Genomic DNA, 17,475 nt, shown 5'->3' with positions numbered 1-17,475 from the left:
GCTCCTTGACACTGAAAAAATTTTGGATTTTGGAGCATTTTGAAGTTTAAGAGTAGGGGTATTAAACCTGTATTTTTCTTAAATAGTTTGTGTTTTCCATGCTATTGAATGTTATATATTTAAATCTCAATTTTCAATTAGCAATTGTTACTTGCTAGTGCCTTTTAACAAATAATTAATAGTTATTTCGCTTGGATTTTTTTCCCAGCAAGCTGTTATAACAATTACTTGTTCTTTTGTCCAGTTTTTAATTTAATTTCTAATTAGTGCCATATTCCTATGTGGAAGCTCTTAAAAATCATTAAAAAATTCCATGTTCGTGTGTGTGTGTGTGTGTGTGTGTGTGTGTGTGTGTGTGTGTGTGTTTGTGTATTTTCTGTTATTAAATGTCGGATGTTGAAAGTGTTTCTCAAATTAGTTTACTTGTCTTTGCAGTTGTGGAATAATGAACAGATTTGAACCTTTGATAGTTGAGACTTACAAAACTCCTGATTAGATTTATTAATATATATTACTTTATAGCCATACATGCCACAGGGTAGAGATCAAGAAATAGCTTAAATATGTGAAAATTATACATTAAACTTCTAAATAATCCATGAGTCAAAATAAAAGTCACAAGGAAATTTGAATGAAAATCAAAAACCATATATAAAAATTTGGAAGATTCAGGTAAAGCAGTGCTTTCAAGGATATTTATAGTAATAAAAGCTTACATTTGAAAAGAAAAATTTCTAATTAATGATATGAGCATCCACCTTAGTGTAGTAGAAATAGAAGAGTAAATTATACCAAAATTTAAGCTAAGGAAAAGAATAATAAGTGTAGAATAGAAGTCAATGTAATTGAGCAGAAAAAAAACAATAAAGTAAAATCTTGAAATGAAGAGCTGGTCCTTGGAAAAGATTAATAAAATTGATAAACCTATAGACAGAGTGACCAAGAAAAAAAAAAAGGACAAATTTTCAGTATCAGAAATGCAAGAGGGATGTCAATACAGACCCTGTTAACATTTAAAGGATAATTTGAGTATATTTCAGACATCTGTATGTCTATAAATTTGACAACTTTGTTGAAATGGGCAAAGTTCTTGAAAGACAAGCTACAAAGTATACTTAAGAAGAACTAGATTACCTGACTAGTCCTATATCTAACGAAGTAATTGAATTTCTTATTGAAAAACCTTCAACATAGAAAATTCTGATTCTACACAAACAAACTCTTCCAAAATATAGAACATCAGAAAACATTCAGTATTATGGTGTGAAAACTAGACAGAGTCTCCCTTATGAACATAGAAGATTGGAGAGAGGGTATATCAATCAAATCTCTCCAACTATAGGGCTATTGGGCTAAAACCTTGGTAGGTGGGACACTGATGTTGAGTCCAAGGCCACCAGAGGTCAAAGAATGAAAAACAAATAAAACTTATATGTATAAATTAGAGAACATTTATCAGAAACTGCTTCCTCCTTTAATTATTAATATATGCGGGCAACCAGTGAATATTCTTTGGGGGACTCAACTTCATCTCTTCTGTGGGTAGAAGCTATCTAAGAGCTCAGAGAAGGGCATACCTAGAACCTGGGAGAGTTTAGAGCTATGAATGACCTGCGCCACCTCAACTTCTGCCCAGTTAGCTGCCTAAACATGGCTCTACCTGTTACCTGAGAACTTGTCTTCCCTTCTTACTTTTTATCTAGAATCACCTTCAAGGGCAAAATCACTGGTGCTGCAGCTTTTTCAAACATCAGAAACTTCAGATAACAACAAAAAGAATATTTCCCTGTGCTTTCCACCTGTGAACCTACTTTTCCCACAGGACCCAAATGTGGCTCCCCTCAATTCCTGTGCTCCCTGTTCTGGGGAGAGGAGTAAAAGGGGACTAAGAATAGGGTTTTACCTAAAGTAGAAGGGAGAAGGGGTGGGAGAAATGTTATTGGAGAAGATGAGGTGCACTTGGAAGGACTGCTCCATTTCAAACTGGGCTTCAAAAGATCTTAGAACTTCTTTGCTGGTTTCTTCTTTTCTCCTCAGTTTCTACTTGTAGGATTATACCGTGTCTTGTCCCTTAGTCTACTTCTCTGGCTATATGTACTCCCTTAGTGATCTCATCCTTTTCCAAATGCATGTTGTCAACCAGAGCTCTCTGCTCTCTTCTCATATAGTCGCCACATGCATATATTCAGCTGTCTTCTCAACATATCAAAACTAAGCCCTTGATCACTCATCTCCCCCAAATCCCTGCTTCTTCCCCAGTCTTTCTCATCATAGTAAATGGCAATTCCATTTCTCCAGTTACTCATTTATAGTCCTCCTTAATTCCTGTCTTTCTCTCTAAACCCATATATAATCAATTTCCAGAATAATCCAAAATCTAGCTCCTTCTCACTATCTCTCACCATCTTCCCCCTAGATAATTGCAGTAGCCTCCTGACATTTCCATGCTTCCATATCTTGTGGTCTATTTTTCATACTGCAGCGAGAAAGATCTTTCTAAAACGAGTCTGATGATGTCTGTCCTCTGTTCAGAACTCTCCGGTGGTCTCCCATTTCCCTCAGAGTAAAACCCAAGTCCTTTTGCTTTTGTTTATCCATCTCTCACCTTTATCTCCTACCACTCTTCTGTCACTTACTCCAGTCTAGCTACTCTGGCCTGTTCTTGGAACACGCCATGCCTAAAACGCTATGTCTCTGGCTAGTCTCATGGTTCCCTTCCTCTCTTTGCTCAGATTCCTGCTGAAAGGAGGGCCTTTAATGACCACCATGTAAGAGCAGTTCCCACTCCACCTCAGCACTTCCTGTTTCCCTTATGGTGCTTTATTTTTCTCATAGTACTCTCTGTTACCACTTCACATACTACATTCATTTGTCAGTTGACCTTCACCCCTGTTAAAGGGTAACTACAAGGTGGGCAAGGAGTTTGTATTGTTCAAGCTTGTATCCCCAAGGCCTAATCCCTGGTATAGAATATCCTCTCAGCAAATGTGTTGAATGAATTTGACTGTAGGGTTTTCTCCTCCTTCATATATTAACATCTTACTGAATAGCATTTTGCAGAATAAAGTTGGGGTAGCCTTGGGACAGAATATAATAGGACAGGATCTCTGACTTTAGGTAATCATTGAATGACTGAGTGAAAAGGGCCCTAGAGGGCATTTAATCCCTCTCTTTTCTTATTTCCAGATGAGGAAATTGAGAGAGGTTTACAAATTATATAAAGACGTTTTAGCTGCAGTATTTTCTGAACCTTTTGTAATGCTCAGCAGGTTTCACAAAATACTCAAATCAAAAGAATGTCACAGGTAAGGACGTAGAGTATAAAAAGACTAGCCTTGTATTAGAGAGTATTTTAAAGCTATCCTGTAGAAAGGTCTTAGAAATTGCTAACTGGGATTATAATGCTTAAAATATTGCATAGTATTTGCATAACATTTGTTGTAAATTAATAAAGCTAATACCTTTTTAAAGGTAGCTTGTAAGATTTGGTGTGTAATTCATAAAGAATCCTTTTCCCAAAAATTAGCTTATAATTTGAGCTTTATTTTGTGGTTACCAAAGTCCAGACTATTAAAAGACATGGCCAGGCGTGGTAGCTCATGCCTGTAATCCTTGCACTTTGGGAGGCCAAGGTGGGAGGATCACTTGCAGTCAGGAGTTCAAGACCAGCTTGAGCAACATAGTAAGGCTCCACTTCTACAAAAAAACGGAAAAATTAGCCGGGTGTGGTGGCACACACCTGTAGTCCCAAGCCCCAAGCTACTTCAGGGGCTGAGGCAAGAAGATCATTTGAGCCTGGCAGTTTGAGGTTGCAGTGAGCTATGATCATGCCACTGTCCTCATGCCTGGGAGACAAAGTCAGACCCTGTCTCCAAAAAAAAAAAAAAAAAAGACATAAAGATACACTCTGGGAATGAGTGAGAGGAAATGGGCATGTAGATAGATATAAAACTCAAATAAATAGAATTGTAAGATAGTACATGGGAAATTCCAACTGAGAAGCATAGATTAAAAAATTCTAGAGGAAATTATTAATAGAATTGGTTGCCACAGTGGAATAGGTGTTAGACGGTAGCTCTAGCCAGGGAAAATGAGTGGAATTTGGTGATAACCATAGATAGAGGGTAGAAATTAGAAATTTGGGGGCATGATATGAGCAAAGGCATAGAAGAGAAGCCAGAAAATGTTCTGCTAATGAGTAAGATCAGTTTATTTGGATAATGGCAATTGTTGTAGAACATTAGGTCAGGAGCTTACGAAGGTATGTTAGTGCAGATTGTGAGGGCATGTGAATATTAAGTGAAATAGTTTGGCCTCTAGGCAGTCAGGAGCTTTTGAAATCTTTCAGTGGGGCTGACAAGTATGAAGTAGTAGTTTTAAGTACATTAAACTGTCAGTGGTGTACATTATGGATAGAAGGAGGAGACTGTTGGAAAAGTTCTCAGTGAAATGATGTTCACCCATGCTAGGATATCATTAATAGCAGTAGAAGGGATTAACATGAGTGTACTAAGAAGTAGCAATGAGACCTGGTTACTGTGTAGATGTGAGAAGAGACCAAGATAATTTAGTGGTTTCTGTTATCTGGGAGAATTGGTGGAAACAGAAAATTCTAGCATAAATGTCGTTTTTATCATGAAAAATTAGTTTGATTTTAGACATAGCAAGCTTGGGATGAGAGAGACATGTAGTGATGTCTAGTTAAGATGTGAAACTCAGCTCAGAATTTGGGCTACAGTTTTGGGGAATTGATCCTCATACATAGAGGTGAGAGTCATGAGGGTGAATCAGATATTGTATTAACAGAACAATGTAGCCTGAAAAGATGGTGGTACACAGAACTTTAGTGGGCAGCAGAAGAGGGTTCAATGAAGGGAACTTTGAAAAGTAATAATTGGAGAAATAGGGGAGAAAGAATTAGTTCAAAGTAGCATTTATACCTTCTCTCTTCCCTCTACTCATTGCAAATATAGTACATTCAAAATCCATAAGATTTTGGAAAATAAAAAACAGCATAAATATTTTTAAAAAAGGATTTACAACCCAATTAGCCAGGGACAACTATGGTAAATATTTTAATATATGTCTTTAATTACTTTGTTTCTTCCTTAATGTGTCTGTGTATTTGTGTATTTATATTGATAAATAAGAGATGTTTATTCTTTGCTGCAAACAGTTGGGATAAGTAAGATTACTCAAAAAAAGTTCAGCTGTTAATTAAATGGCTTATTTGTTGACATACTCTTCTAAATATTTAATATATATAGAATTTTTCAAAATATTTTGTTTTTAAATTACTAATTTAAAAGAAGGTTTTGTCCTAATATTCCGCTTTTATTCTTCAGATGATTGCAAAAGGGAAAAATGCATCTGAACTGTTTCCTGCTGTTGTGAAGAATGTGGCCAGTAAAAATATTGAGGTACTGTTTTGATTTATAATAATTCTCATGATTCCTTTTGTTATAAAGGAATTACTTTGAAATGCAACATAAAATATTTAAGTATCACTAGATTTTTGTTATAATTAAGTATCCTAATCTTAAATATAGGTAAAATAGAACAAAAAGTAGACATAATCCTAGTTTTGGGTTTTTGATGGAGAATATGAAAAGCAAAATTGAGATTGATTCATCTAGGTGAAAGACAGTAACTGATCAAATTTTCGCCTGTTCCTAGAAGCCAGTTTAGTTTAATTTTTATTGTGGGAGCTCAATTATAAGATAGCATATGTCCTGTGAAACAGGCCTAGTCAGGTATATCCAGACCTTAATGATTTGGTGCTTTTTGGGATTTTTAGGACTTAGCCCCAAAACATTCCACAAGTTTCTCAGATTACTCATGACCTGTACTAAGCACTCAATACATATATGTGGATTTATTGAATGAGCATGTCCCAGTAAAATACTGTTTTCTGTAAGCTGGACTGATAAAGTCTAGTACTAAAGTTATATTTTCCCCCAAACCCCATCTGTATTATAGAAAAAGTATGGTTAATTGATAAAAATTTTCTCAATTTAAAGCTTTAAAGCTCCCCCCAAATAAAATTTAAAATGTGTTACTGCTACTGTTTGTTTGCCATGTTATTGACAAATAACAAAACAAATGGACAAGTAACAGGAACATTCTGAGCCAGGAGACCGTGGATATGATGACAGCTTGAGAGAGAGTACAAGAAGGATGGGTGTGTGATTCCAGAAGGGATGCTAATTGTGTAGTTTTGGTTTTATTTTCCAAGCATTGTATCATCATTTTTTGCTATTGAAGTTGTTTCCATTTTGTGTAATGATATTAGATATTCAAAGCACCTTTGCCCGTAAAACTAACTAGAGAAAAAGAGAAAATGTGATCTTTTCGTACAGACCTAATTTATGTTCCTCCTGCTTAATTAGGCTTTCCCCAAGGACATGTGCTTGATCAGGACAATTGACCTGTTGGGAACAGTAGCCCTCCTCCTTGGGATGGAGTGTATATGGTTGGGTGAAGAGTACCTTGAACCCAACATTTATTAAAACTGGAAATGGAATTAGTTTGGCATTGATGCAGTGAGTTTCATATAGCACTGTTTACTCAATAGCCTAAAATGATCCCATAATCAGTACCTTATATATCTTTTCATTCAATATGTCAGCATTGGTTAACTTTCTGTTATTTGTGACATGTGTAAATTTGTGCCTTTCTTTTATATGTTGCAATGTCCATCCGAAAATATTAATAAAATAGATCAAGTGTATAATACAAAAGCATATTATGTGTATATTATGTATTAAGGACAGTATTCATATATACTATTGAATATTGTAACACTTGTATAGTGTTTATTGTTTTCCACATATTGCTCTAAGTACATCAATTAACTAATCTTCACCCTATGAAGTGTAGATACTATTACAATTACATATTAAAAAATACCTGGAGTCTACACATGTTTATTTTTTTATAAGTCTACACATATGTGTGTTTTTAGCTATATTCTTTTTTTCTCTGCATTTCATTATTGATTGATAAAAAGGATCCAGCTAGAATGGTCTTCTTGTCAGTTGGAAATTGAGACTTGATGTACAGCTTAGAGATAGAGGCTAGAGATTTAGGATTGAGAGCTATTTGTAGACCTTCCTTGAAGCTGTGGAAATGAATTCGATCTCAGCGAGAGAGTAGAGGCAAGGTGAGAAGAAAGTCTTTATAGTCACCTGTGTTAATGGTAGCACAGGGAGGGGAACCAGCTGGTGATGTTATTACAGAAACTCGTGGAATGCTAGGGAGAGGTTGAGGAGTGGGCTTGACAGATTCAGGAATTGGTTGGGATAAATGAATTATAGATGGAGAAAAGGGAGGGGCACATTTAGTGGTAGTGAGGAACTGAGAGTTGAAAGGATGGAAAGTGAGAGAACACTTTGAGAGTTTGAGATACTGGCTGCAGAGTAGTTTTAGGTGATAATCATGTGAAAATCAGGTGAGCCTTTGCAGGGGAGTGGATGAGGTAGTAATTACTATTTTCACCATATTAAGTCTTCCAATCCATGAATTTCCCTTTGCAGGGTTTTGTATGCATGTATGTTTTGTGTTTTTGATAGTACAAGTTTTGCACATATTGTTAAATCTATTTTTTAGTAGTTATTGATGCTATAATTTATTCATTCATTTATTTTAAGTGCCATTGAGCTTTCGAGATGCTTGTAAAAATGAATTTGTCTTTTTAATTTCATTTTCCAATTGGTCATTGCTATCATATAGAATTATAATTGCTTTTTGTATAGTGGTTGTGTATCCTCACTAAATTCACTTATTGGTTCTAACTGTTACTTTGTAGATGTGTTAGGCTTTGCTGCCTGGATAATTGTATCATGTGCAAATATAATTTTATTCTTTTTTATTCGTATGTCTTTTATTACTTTTTCGTATCATATTGCACTGACAGTCTACATTACAGTGTTGGAAAAAAGTGATGAGTGGTCATCCTTGCCTTCTTCCTGATGTAGAAAGCATTAAGCCTTTGACCATTGAATAAGATGTTAGCTGTAGAATTCTTTGCAGAAGCCTGTAATCATGTTAAAGTTTCTTCTATCTCTAGTTTGCTGGGAGTTTTTATCATGAATGGGTACTGAAATTTATCAGGTGATTTTCTGTCATTTTTGAAATCATATGATTTTTTTTTTTTCTGTTTTCTTCATATGATAAACTACTGGCATTGATTTTCAGTTATTAAGCCTTTCTATTCCTGGGATAAATCCCTCTTTGTCATGATATATTAATCTTTTCATATGCTATTAAAATCAATTTGCTTACTTTTGTTAAGGATTTTTATTTTCTTGTGATAGTTTTAGTTTTGCTGTCAGGGTAATCTGGCCTTATAAAATGAATTGGGAGGTGTTTCTCCTCTGTTGTCTGAAAAAATCTGTGTAGGATTAGTATCATTTCATCCTAACTGATATTATATATTTCATCCTTGCTATGAAACTTTCTGGGGCAGGAGTTTCTTTTATGGGAAGGTTTTTAATTATGAATTGAAGTTGTTTACTTGATGTAGGGCTGTGTGGGAACTGGTTACCTAGCAGGCTTGGGTTGCTTCAATCCTTCATATTCCTAAGAAAAGTCTGTTTTCAGAGCCTTGGCTTGGCTGGCTGTGGTGAACTGAGCTCTTGGAATGTTCTCTTCTGAACGTTTTGCATGTCTGTGACCTTGAACAGTACTGTACCAGTTTGTGCAGATAGTTCATACTATAATAACAATGTGATTTATGGTGAATACCTGCCTTTCCTCTGAGGTCTGGAGCTTCAGTTACTGATGTCAGTGATGTAGGTACATGTATGCCTACCCAACTTAAATAAAAACCCTGGACTTTCTGTCTTAAGGAAATTTCCCTGGTTGGCAACACTTTCCACATGTTGACATACATTGTTGCTGATGGAATTAAGTAGGACTCTTGGAAGTTTACAACTGGTTTCCTCTGGACTTCACCCCATACTCTTTTCCTTTTGCTCATTTTACTGTGTATCTTTTTGTTGTAATGAATTGTAACATGAGTATAACAACTTCTGAGTCTTGTGAGTTCTTTTAGGCAGTCATCAAGCTGGAGGGTGGTCTTGGTGGACCCCCCACCACTGTTTCTTCTTGGATCTGTTTTGGTAGTTTTTTTTATTTAAGAAATTTATCCATTTTATAGATTATCATTTTATTGATATAAGGTTATTCATATTTCTTTTCTTTTCTTTTCTTTTTTTTTTTTTTTTGAGACAGAGTCTCGCTGTGTTGCTCGGGCTAGAGCGAGTGCCATGGCGTCAGCCTAGCTCACAGCAACCTCAAACTCCTGGGCTTAAGCGATCCTTCTGCCTCAGCCTCCTGAGTAGCTGGGACTACAGGCTTGTGCCACCATGCCCGGCTAATTTTTTCTATATATATATTTTAGTTGGCCAGATAATTTCTTTCTATTTTTAGTAGAGACGGGGTCTCGCTCTTGCTGAGGCTGGTCTCGAACTCCTGACCTCGAGCAATCCACCCGCCTCGGCCTCCCAGAGTGCTAGGATTACAGGCGTGAGCCACTGCGCCCAGCCGATATTTCTTTAATATCCTTATAATGTCTGTAGAATCTGCAGTGATGTTTTCCTCTTTCATTTTCGTTTTCTCTATTTATTTCTTGATCAGTTTAGCTAGAGGCTTATCAATTTTATTGATTTTTATTTCTTTTCTCTATTTTCTTTTCTTTCTTTTTTTTTTTTTTTTGAGATACTGTCTCACTCTGTCATCCCAGGTAGAATGCAGTGACATCATCATAGCTCACTGCAACCTTAAACTGTTGGGCTCAAGCAATCCTCCTGTTTCAGTCTCCCCAGTAGCTGGGACTACAGGCATGCACTATCATAACCAGCTAATTTTTCTATTTTTGGTGGAGAGCTCAGGCTGGTCTGAAACTCCATAGCTTGAACAATCCTCCCTGCCTCAGTCTCCTAGAGTGTTTGGATTATAGGCATGAACCATGACACCCAGCCTTCTTTTCTCTATTTTCTGTGTCATTGATTTTTTTTTTCTGTAATTACTGACTTTTGTTTTTATCTTTTATATTTCATCCTTCTACTTCATTTGGCTTTGATTATTCTTTTTCTAATCTCTTGCGTTGGGAACTCAGATCAGATCTTATTGTTGATGCAAGCCTTTAATACTATGCATTTTTCTGATAGTTTCATTGGTCATAGAATTCTGAGTTAATAGTTTAAAAAAGAAATTTTTTCCACAAAGGAACTTTTTGACCACTATTTTCTTCAGATAATTTACTTTACTTTGCCTTTTCTCCTTCTGGGATTGAAATTAAATATATATGTTTGGTATTATCTGATAGTTTATGAAGCTTTGTTTGTTTTTCCATATCTTTTTTGTGTGTGTGTGTTCATCACATTGGATAGTTTTCATTCACTTATTTTCAAGTTCACTTACTCATTCTTCTGTCATCTACATTTGATTAAGTACATCTGGTAAACCCTTTATTTCAGAAATTATATATTTTCATAGTATTTACAGATGATATTTTGTATTTCTGTGGTTTCAGTGTTAATATCTTCTTTTTCATTTCTGATTGAGCTTATTTGGGTCCTTTCTCTTTTACTCCTGGTTAAGCTCACAAGAGATCTATCAATTTTGTTTATCTTTTCAAAGAACCAACTTTTTGTTTTATTGATCCTTTGTATTGTGTTTTTATTGTTTTTTTTTCCATCTCATTTAGTTCTGCTCTGACATTAGTTATTTCTTTTCTTCTGCTGGCTTTGGGTTTGGTTTGCTCTTCCTTTTCTAATTCCTTGAGACATGTCATTAGATTGTTAATTTATGATCTTTCTGTCTTTTTGATGTAGACATTTAAGGCTATGGATTTTCCCCTTAGAACTGCTTTTGCTGAACCCCATACATTTTAGTAGCTTCTGTCCCCTTTGTCATTCAGTTTGAGGAATCTTTGATCTCCATTTTAATTTCATTTTGACCCAATAGTTGGTCAGCATCAGGTTGTATAAGTTCCATGACTTTGTGTAGTTTGAGTTTCTGTTGGAATTGATTTCTAGTTATATTCCACTGTGGTTCAACATGTAAATAAATGTGATTTACCACATAAACAGAAATAAAAACAAAGACCATATGATCATCTCAGTAGATGCAGAAAAAACATTCAACAAAATTCAGCACCCTTTCATGATAAAAACCCTCCACAAACTAGGCTTAGAAGGAATATATCTCAAGATTATAAAAGCCATATATAACAAACCCATAGCCAACATCATACTGAATGGGGAAAAGTTGAAAGCATTCCCCCTAAGAAGTGGAACAAGACAGAGGTGCCCACTGTCACCACTTCTATTCAACATAGTCCTGGCAGTCCTAACCAGAGCATTCAGGCAAGAGAAAGAAATTAAGGGTATCCAGATCTGGAAAGAGGAGGTCAAACTATTGTATTTTGCTGACAGTATGATCTTATATCTAGAAAACCCCCAAGACTCCACCAAGAGACTCCTGGAATTGATAAATAAACTCGGCAAAGTCTCAGGTTACAGAATCAATGTATACAAATCAGTAACATTCCTATACACCAATAACAGTTAAGGTGAGAAATCAAAGACTCAACACCATTCGCATTGGCTACAAAGAATATAAAATACCTAGAAATATACTTAACCATGGAGGTGAAAGATCTCTACAAGGAGAACTATGAAACACCGAACAAAGAAATTGGAGATGACACAAACAAATGGAAAAAGATATCATGCTCATGGATTGCTAGAATCAAAATTGTTAAAGTGTCCATACTACCCAAAGTAATTTAGAGATCCAATGCAATCCCCATCAAAATACCAACATCATATTTTACAGATCTAGAAAAAATAGTTCTCATGGTTATGATTCATATTTCCCTGATTTTTAAAGTATCTGTAATAAATTTTAATTGAATCCTGAACCTTATGAGTTTTATGTTGTCAGTTGCTAGATTTTGTTGTATTCCTTTAAATTGTGTTGGGTTTTGTTATGGTGCACAGTTAATCATGTGGAATGATTTGATTCTTTCAGAGCATGCTTTTAAACTTTATTAGGGTAGGTACAGAAACATGTTTAGTCTATATACAAATTGAGTCCCATTACTAAGATAATGTCTTTCTTTGATTCTGCTTGATGATCTATGTTATTAGACATTTTCTCTGTGACTGTTAGGAACATGTTCTATCACTAGGATTCTGTGATCTTTGAGATCTGTTCTGCCTACTCCTTTCCAGTGGTTTTTTTCTCTGGCCTCAGGTAGTTTCATCTGTAGGTCAGTACTTAGCCTAAGAGTTGATGGTACCCCTCTGTAGAGTACTCTTGTGTTTTCACACTTGCATGTGTGTGCACATGAGTTTTCTTCCTCTCTCCCTCTCACTCGCTCTCATCTTTCATCTCTGAAGTTTCCTTCTCTTTGTTTTTCTGCCCTGCAAACTCTAGCAGCCACTTTGATCTCTGCCTCCTGAGTACAGTAAGACTGCTGAGATCTGTTTGGGTTGCCTAGTCTGTGCTGTTGGCCTAGAAACTGCTTTTAGGTAGTAATCTGGTGCAATTTTAGGGCTCACTTTAATTTTTTTCCCTCTCTCAGGGTTCACAGTCCTATGCTGCTTGTTGTCCAACCTATGAAAAACATGTTTGTTTGTTTTTTTCTTTTTTCTGTGGTTTTTCTGTTTGTTTAAGGTAGGAGGGTAAATCAGATCCCTCAGGTGTTATTGTTTTTAAATTATAGCTTTATATCAAAATCTGTAACTGTTTTTAAAGACTTAAAATATGTGGAATGTTACTGATCAAATGAAAACATTAATGTCAGTTTTTCCTGCTTTCCACACAGAAGTTTCATTTTATAACTGGTAACATACTTGAAAATTCTCCTTCTCTATAACCTCTGCATCAGTTCTCTAATGGTATCTTATGGTACTTTATAGTCCAAATATACTGAGTGAACCAGCTATCATTAGTGATTTTATAATTAATGCTTAAGTATTTTTAGTTTTAAAAACAAGGCATTTTCTAATGAAAAGATTACTTAAACACATGACATATAGAGTAAATATTAGAACCATGACCTGAGAGTGGCGGTAGAGTTTTTTAAGTAGCACAGTAAGATCAGCTGGGTCACATTTCAGCTGTGTAACACATTACTGTGATTACAAAGACAAGGCTGATGTGAAGTAGAGTCTTAGCTATTATTTTAACACAGTGCAGTGGATTGGGTGTTATGTCTCCAATAACACTTTTCTTCATGTAAAGTAGATCATTAGTTTAAAAAATCTTGCATTTACATATTCAAAATCTATTAAAGTAAGTGTGAAGTATATATGATACAATTTCTAGAATATACATTTCCATATATAAAATGAATTATTTTCCCATTATCTTTTTTATTGAAATAATTTATACAGTCATATAACATATATACAAAGGTGGTTCCATAAGATTAAATACTGTATTTTTACTCTACCTTTTCTATGTTTAGATATATTTAGATACCCAAATACTTAGATTGTGTTACCTACAGTATTCAGGACAGTCACATGCTGTACAGGTTTGTAACCTAGGAGCAAAAGGCTACATACCATTGAGCCTGAGTGCATAGTAGGGTATACCATCTAGGTTTCTGTAAGTACACTCTGTCATGCTCTCACAATAACGAAATCACCCAATGATGCATATCTCAGGACATATCTCTGTTTTTAAGCAACACATGACTGTTTTATAGAATTCCAAAGAAATATCCTTTTAAACCTACTCTTTTTCAAGGTACATTTTAAAATGTACTTCATTTTTTATTAGATAGTAAGTGCATTATATTTCAAATAGATGACTTTTGCTAGAAACTCAATTGGACTACTTTGGGTAAGCCAAAATTAAAACAGTTGTACCCTTGTTGCCAATTTATGAACTAGATTAAATTAATATTGAACTTAAATGACTTGATAAAGCATACTTTCTTTCTAAGATACCAGTTAATGGGAGAAATCTACGTAGTATTTACAGTTTTACTCATTGATTTGTTGATATTTTAAAACACTATTTATGTGCTTGTTACCATCTATAATTCTGAATTGAAAATTTTATACATAGTCTCCCTTTAATGTCTTATGGCCATGCTATCTGAGCTTCTAATTTGATACGTACATTAGTTTATGGCTACTAGTATAAGCCCAAATATCTGAAAAAAACCAGATCTGACTTAGAAAAATTGTGAGGCATAGGTAAATCTTGTCTTAGTGTTATCAGAATAATAGTAAGAGTCTCTCAATAACAATAGTAATGATTAATAACATTTAAAAAATACTTTTTGAACTAGGTTGTTAGTACCTTACATAGATCAACTCATTTTATTCTCACAAGTAACACTGTGAAAGCTGGCTTTGTCATTATCTGTATTTTACATATGAGAGCAAGGTGACAGAGAGATTAAATTGCCTGATCAAAGTCACGCAGCAGTATGGGACAGTAAGAATCCAAAGCTAAGTAGCTTGGCGTTAGGCCCTGTCTGAGACCATTCCCCTTTCAGCGCCATCTTTTCTTTTTGATGATTCTGTCCTCTTTTTTCTACCTTAATATCTATCTTTGCCTCCTTATCAACATCTGGTATTAGCTATCCTTTGGGACGTATCAGGTATTGGCATAAATTTTTTGTTTTAGATATGGGTAGAAATGACCAAGTCCTTAGAAATTGGTGGTAAATTAACTAGTTCCCTCTGGACTTCTAGTCTTCTTGTTGTAAACAGAAAATTCTGTACTAATTGTTGTTCATTCACAATTCTTTATGCTGTTCACATAGTTATCGGTAATAGAACTTTTCCATTTGTTCACTTTTTGCCCTTCAAAATCAGACTCTGGGATGCTGCCTAATGTTTTGTAACAGAAATGTCAGTAAAACATAATTATTGATCTATTTAGTTTTGGATTTTTTTGTTCTTTAAATATCTTTTTTTTAAAATTTTTGAAGCATGTTTAATCCTCTGATGTTTTTGGGAAACTGACACAAGCTTCTTAAAGTTTATGTTCAGAGAATTGATTGATGTTTCATTGCTATCAAGTGCAAAATTTCACTTTTACGAGTACATGTTGCCTTAGACACACAGGTGAGCTGTACGTCATCTGCCATTAGATGTCAAATGATACCAAAAGTGACCTAGTAAGTAATCAGTGGTTATAGTACAGAAATAATCAAAGGTTTAGTCAATAACTCATGAAGTTTGATGTACTGGTATTGATAAGCTAATTAAACAGATCTGCCTGTGTTCTTCCAGCCTACTGGGGCTCTGCTATGATTAGCTTTACAGCAAGCAGTGTTGTAACATTGAATGAAAGTAACTGATCAGAGAATGGTGTAGTCACGAAGCTTTAAGTACTCCCATTTCTGGTCACAGAATGGTTTCAGGGAAAGTAGGCTATCTTTGCACACCTGCAGCCAGTCAGTGCATAGGCCTCTTGTGGTCAATATTGATTGATTCTTATAACAGAACTAGAACAAATTTAGTGTTTGCAACCTTCTGTGATTTAATATTGTTATGCTTTTTGCCATAACAGTCACAGAAATCTTTCTCCAATAGTGAGTAATTACTGCAATGCCTGCTAGCTCAGCTGTGGTTCTGAATATTTCAGCGTTGACAATACAAACTCCTAGATATATTCTGGAGTTCATAATTCTGTTTTAGAAGCTGGTTGTACAGTTACTTTGTAAATAAAGGTGTTGCCGAGAAATTGATTGCAAGGGGTTGGGGTGGGGTAGACTCTAACCCATTCTTTTTTCAAAACTTCCCAGAGAAGTTTTAGAGTAGAGTAAGATCTGAATATAATTAGTAAGAAGAAAGAATATGTCAAATTATTATTTTAAAAAACCAAACCAACAACAAAATTAAAGACTTTGAAGTCTTCCTCTTATCTGTTGTTTTCCTCATAGTATGTTGTGTCCTTCTAGACATTGCTGTTCAATGATTATAACCATTGCTGGGAAGTTGGATCCTAGATGTAGCAACCTAATGGGAAACATGTTAATTTTTTTCAGTCTGTCATTTGGCTAGAATGTGATTCAGCTGATAATTATTGAGCTGTTACTGTATGCCAGGCACTGTGATAAGTCCTCACAAATAGAGATGAATAAAGAATGATTCCTGTACACTAAATAGCCTCACCTTCATTGCAAGGCAGATTTGAGAAATTTCTTCCTTAAATACATCTTAGGTGTTGATTTGATGTATTGAAAATGCTATTAATCAGTCAACCAATAAGTGTTAATTGCTTTCTAGCATTGTTGTGTTCTTAGGAACTTTAAAACTAGTTAGGAAGAAAGTCATCTGTCCTCAAACAATCAGAGAAGTGCTTATAAAACTGTGATCTAAGAGTTTTTAAACTTATGTTTCCACTTAAATATAATCTAAAACATTAGGTGTAGTTTGAATTGTTTGGCTTCCATCTTATAGACTAGGATCACCTAATTTTGGAACCCTTTTTTTATATTTATGCATAAGATCGCTTGGTTCTAAGTGATCATGTAAAGAAAGGAACAGTGTTTCACAAATATATTTATTTTGGATTATGCAAATTCTAAAGTTTGAGAAGTACTAATTTGAACATAAGAAAGTAAAAATAGTCTAATTGTGAATATAGATGGAAAGTACATTGATAGTAGAGATGGGGATCTGTGGAATGAAGTCACCCTGACTTTGCTATTCTTCTTACAGATGTAAATTTCTTGTTGGATTTTTTTTAACGGTAGTACCTCAATGATGTGCTTCTTAAATTAGAGGATATGCACTTGGGGTTATGAGATAGTTTCCTGGGAATTATAAAGCTATACATTGGCTCTTGTCCATTGACTTGGGTTGTAAGATTTAGTTAAGTATGGGTTAAGTGATTTAAAGCATTTTTCTTTTATAAACTGGCATATTATGGAATAAAATATAAAATTTTTCCTACCTTAAAAGATAAGAGCCAATATTTTAAGGAAATTTTATTCTTGGATGGTTTAATTTATACTAGGTTTTCAGATGCTCTTGTGGGAAGGGTAGTCTTTTTTTAGAGCACAAGAAAAATCTGCTGTGACAGTCCACAACATGTAGTAGTTATGAATATGCCCGTTTCCTGGGTTGTATCCTAATTCTGCCACTTGCTGGTTCTATGACCTTGGGCAAGTTACATAAACCTCTGTGTCTTACTTTTCTCATCTTTGAAATGGACCTAGGTAATGGTACCTAGGGTAGAGGTAAGAATTAAATGAATAATATAATGTAAGGGCTTCACACATTTGGAGTCCTCAGTAAATGCTACCTCTGAATGAAAATTCAGGTAGAGTTTTTCTTCCATATTTTGTATTTCCTGATTAATTTTCATACTGGCCAGAATGATAAAAGTATATTAGAAAAGAAAGGCTCAGGAATTTCTACAGATGAAAGAAGACCAATGAGACATGAAAACTTAAATATAATGCATGATACTGGATCAAGAAAAAATACT

The 17,475-nt window shown here is 34.9% G+C and overlaps 1 protein-coding gene across 3 annotated transcripts in view; it reads left to right on the top strand.

Annotated features, from left to right (window-relative positions):
• AP3B1 (adaptor related protein complex 3 subunit beta 1) overlaps window positions 1-17,475 on the top strand; it is a 225,752-nt gene that overhangs the window by 21,747 nt on the left and 186,530 nt on the right. For all 3 annotated transcript variants that reach the window (XM_045566381.1, XM_045566382.1, XM_045566383.1), the window contains exon 3: window positions 5,346-5,420. In XM_045566381.1, the coding sequence (XP_045422337.1) occupies window positions 5,346-5,420 (75 nt within the window). The remainder of the gene's footprint in view (window positions 1-5,345; window positions 5,421-17,475) is intronic.

This window comes from Lemur catta, chromosome 12 (assembly GCF_020740605.2).
Source record: "Lemur catta isolate mLemCat1 chromosome 12, mLemCat1.pri, whole genome shotgun sequence".
Taxonomy (NCBI): Eukaryota; Metazoa; Chordata; class Mammalia; order Primates; family Lemuridae; genus Lemur; species Lemur catta.
The sequence above is the reverse complement of the archived record's forward strand: the minus strand, read 5'-3'. Positions and strand labels throughout refer to the sequence as shown.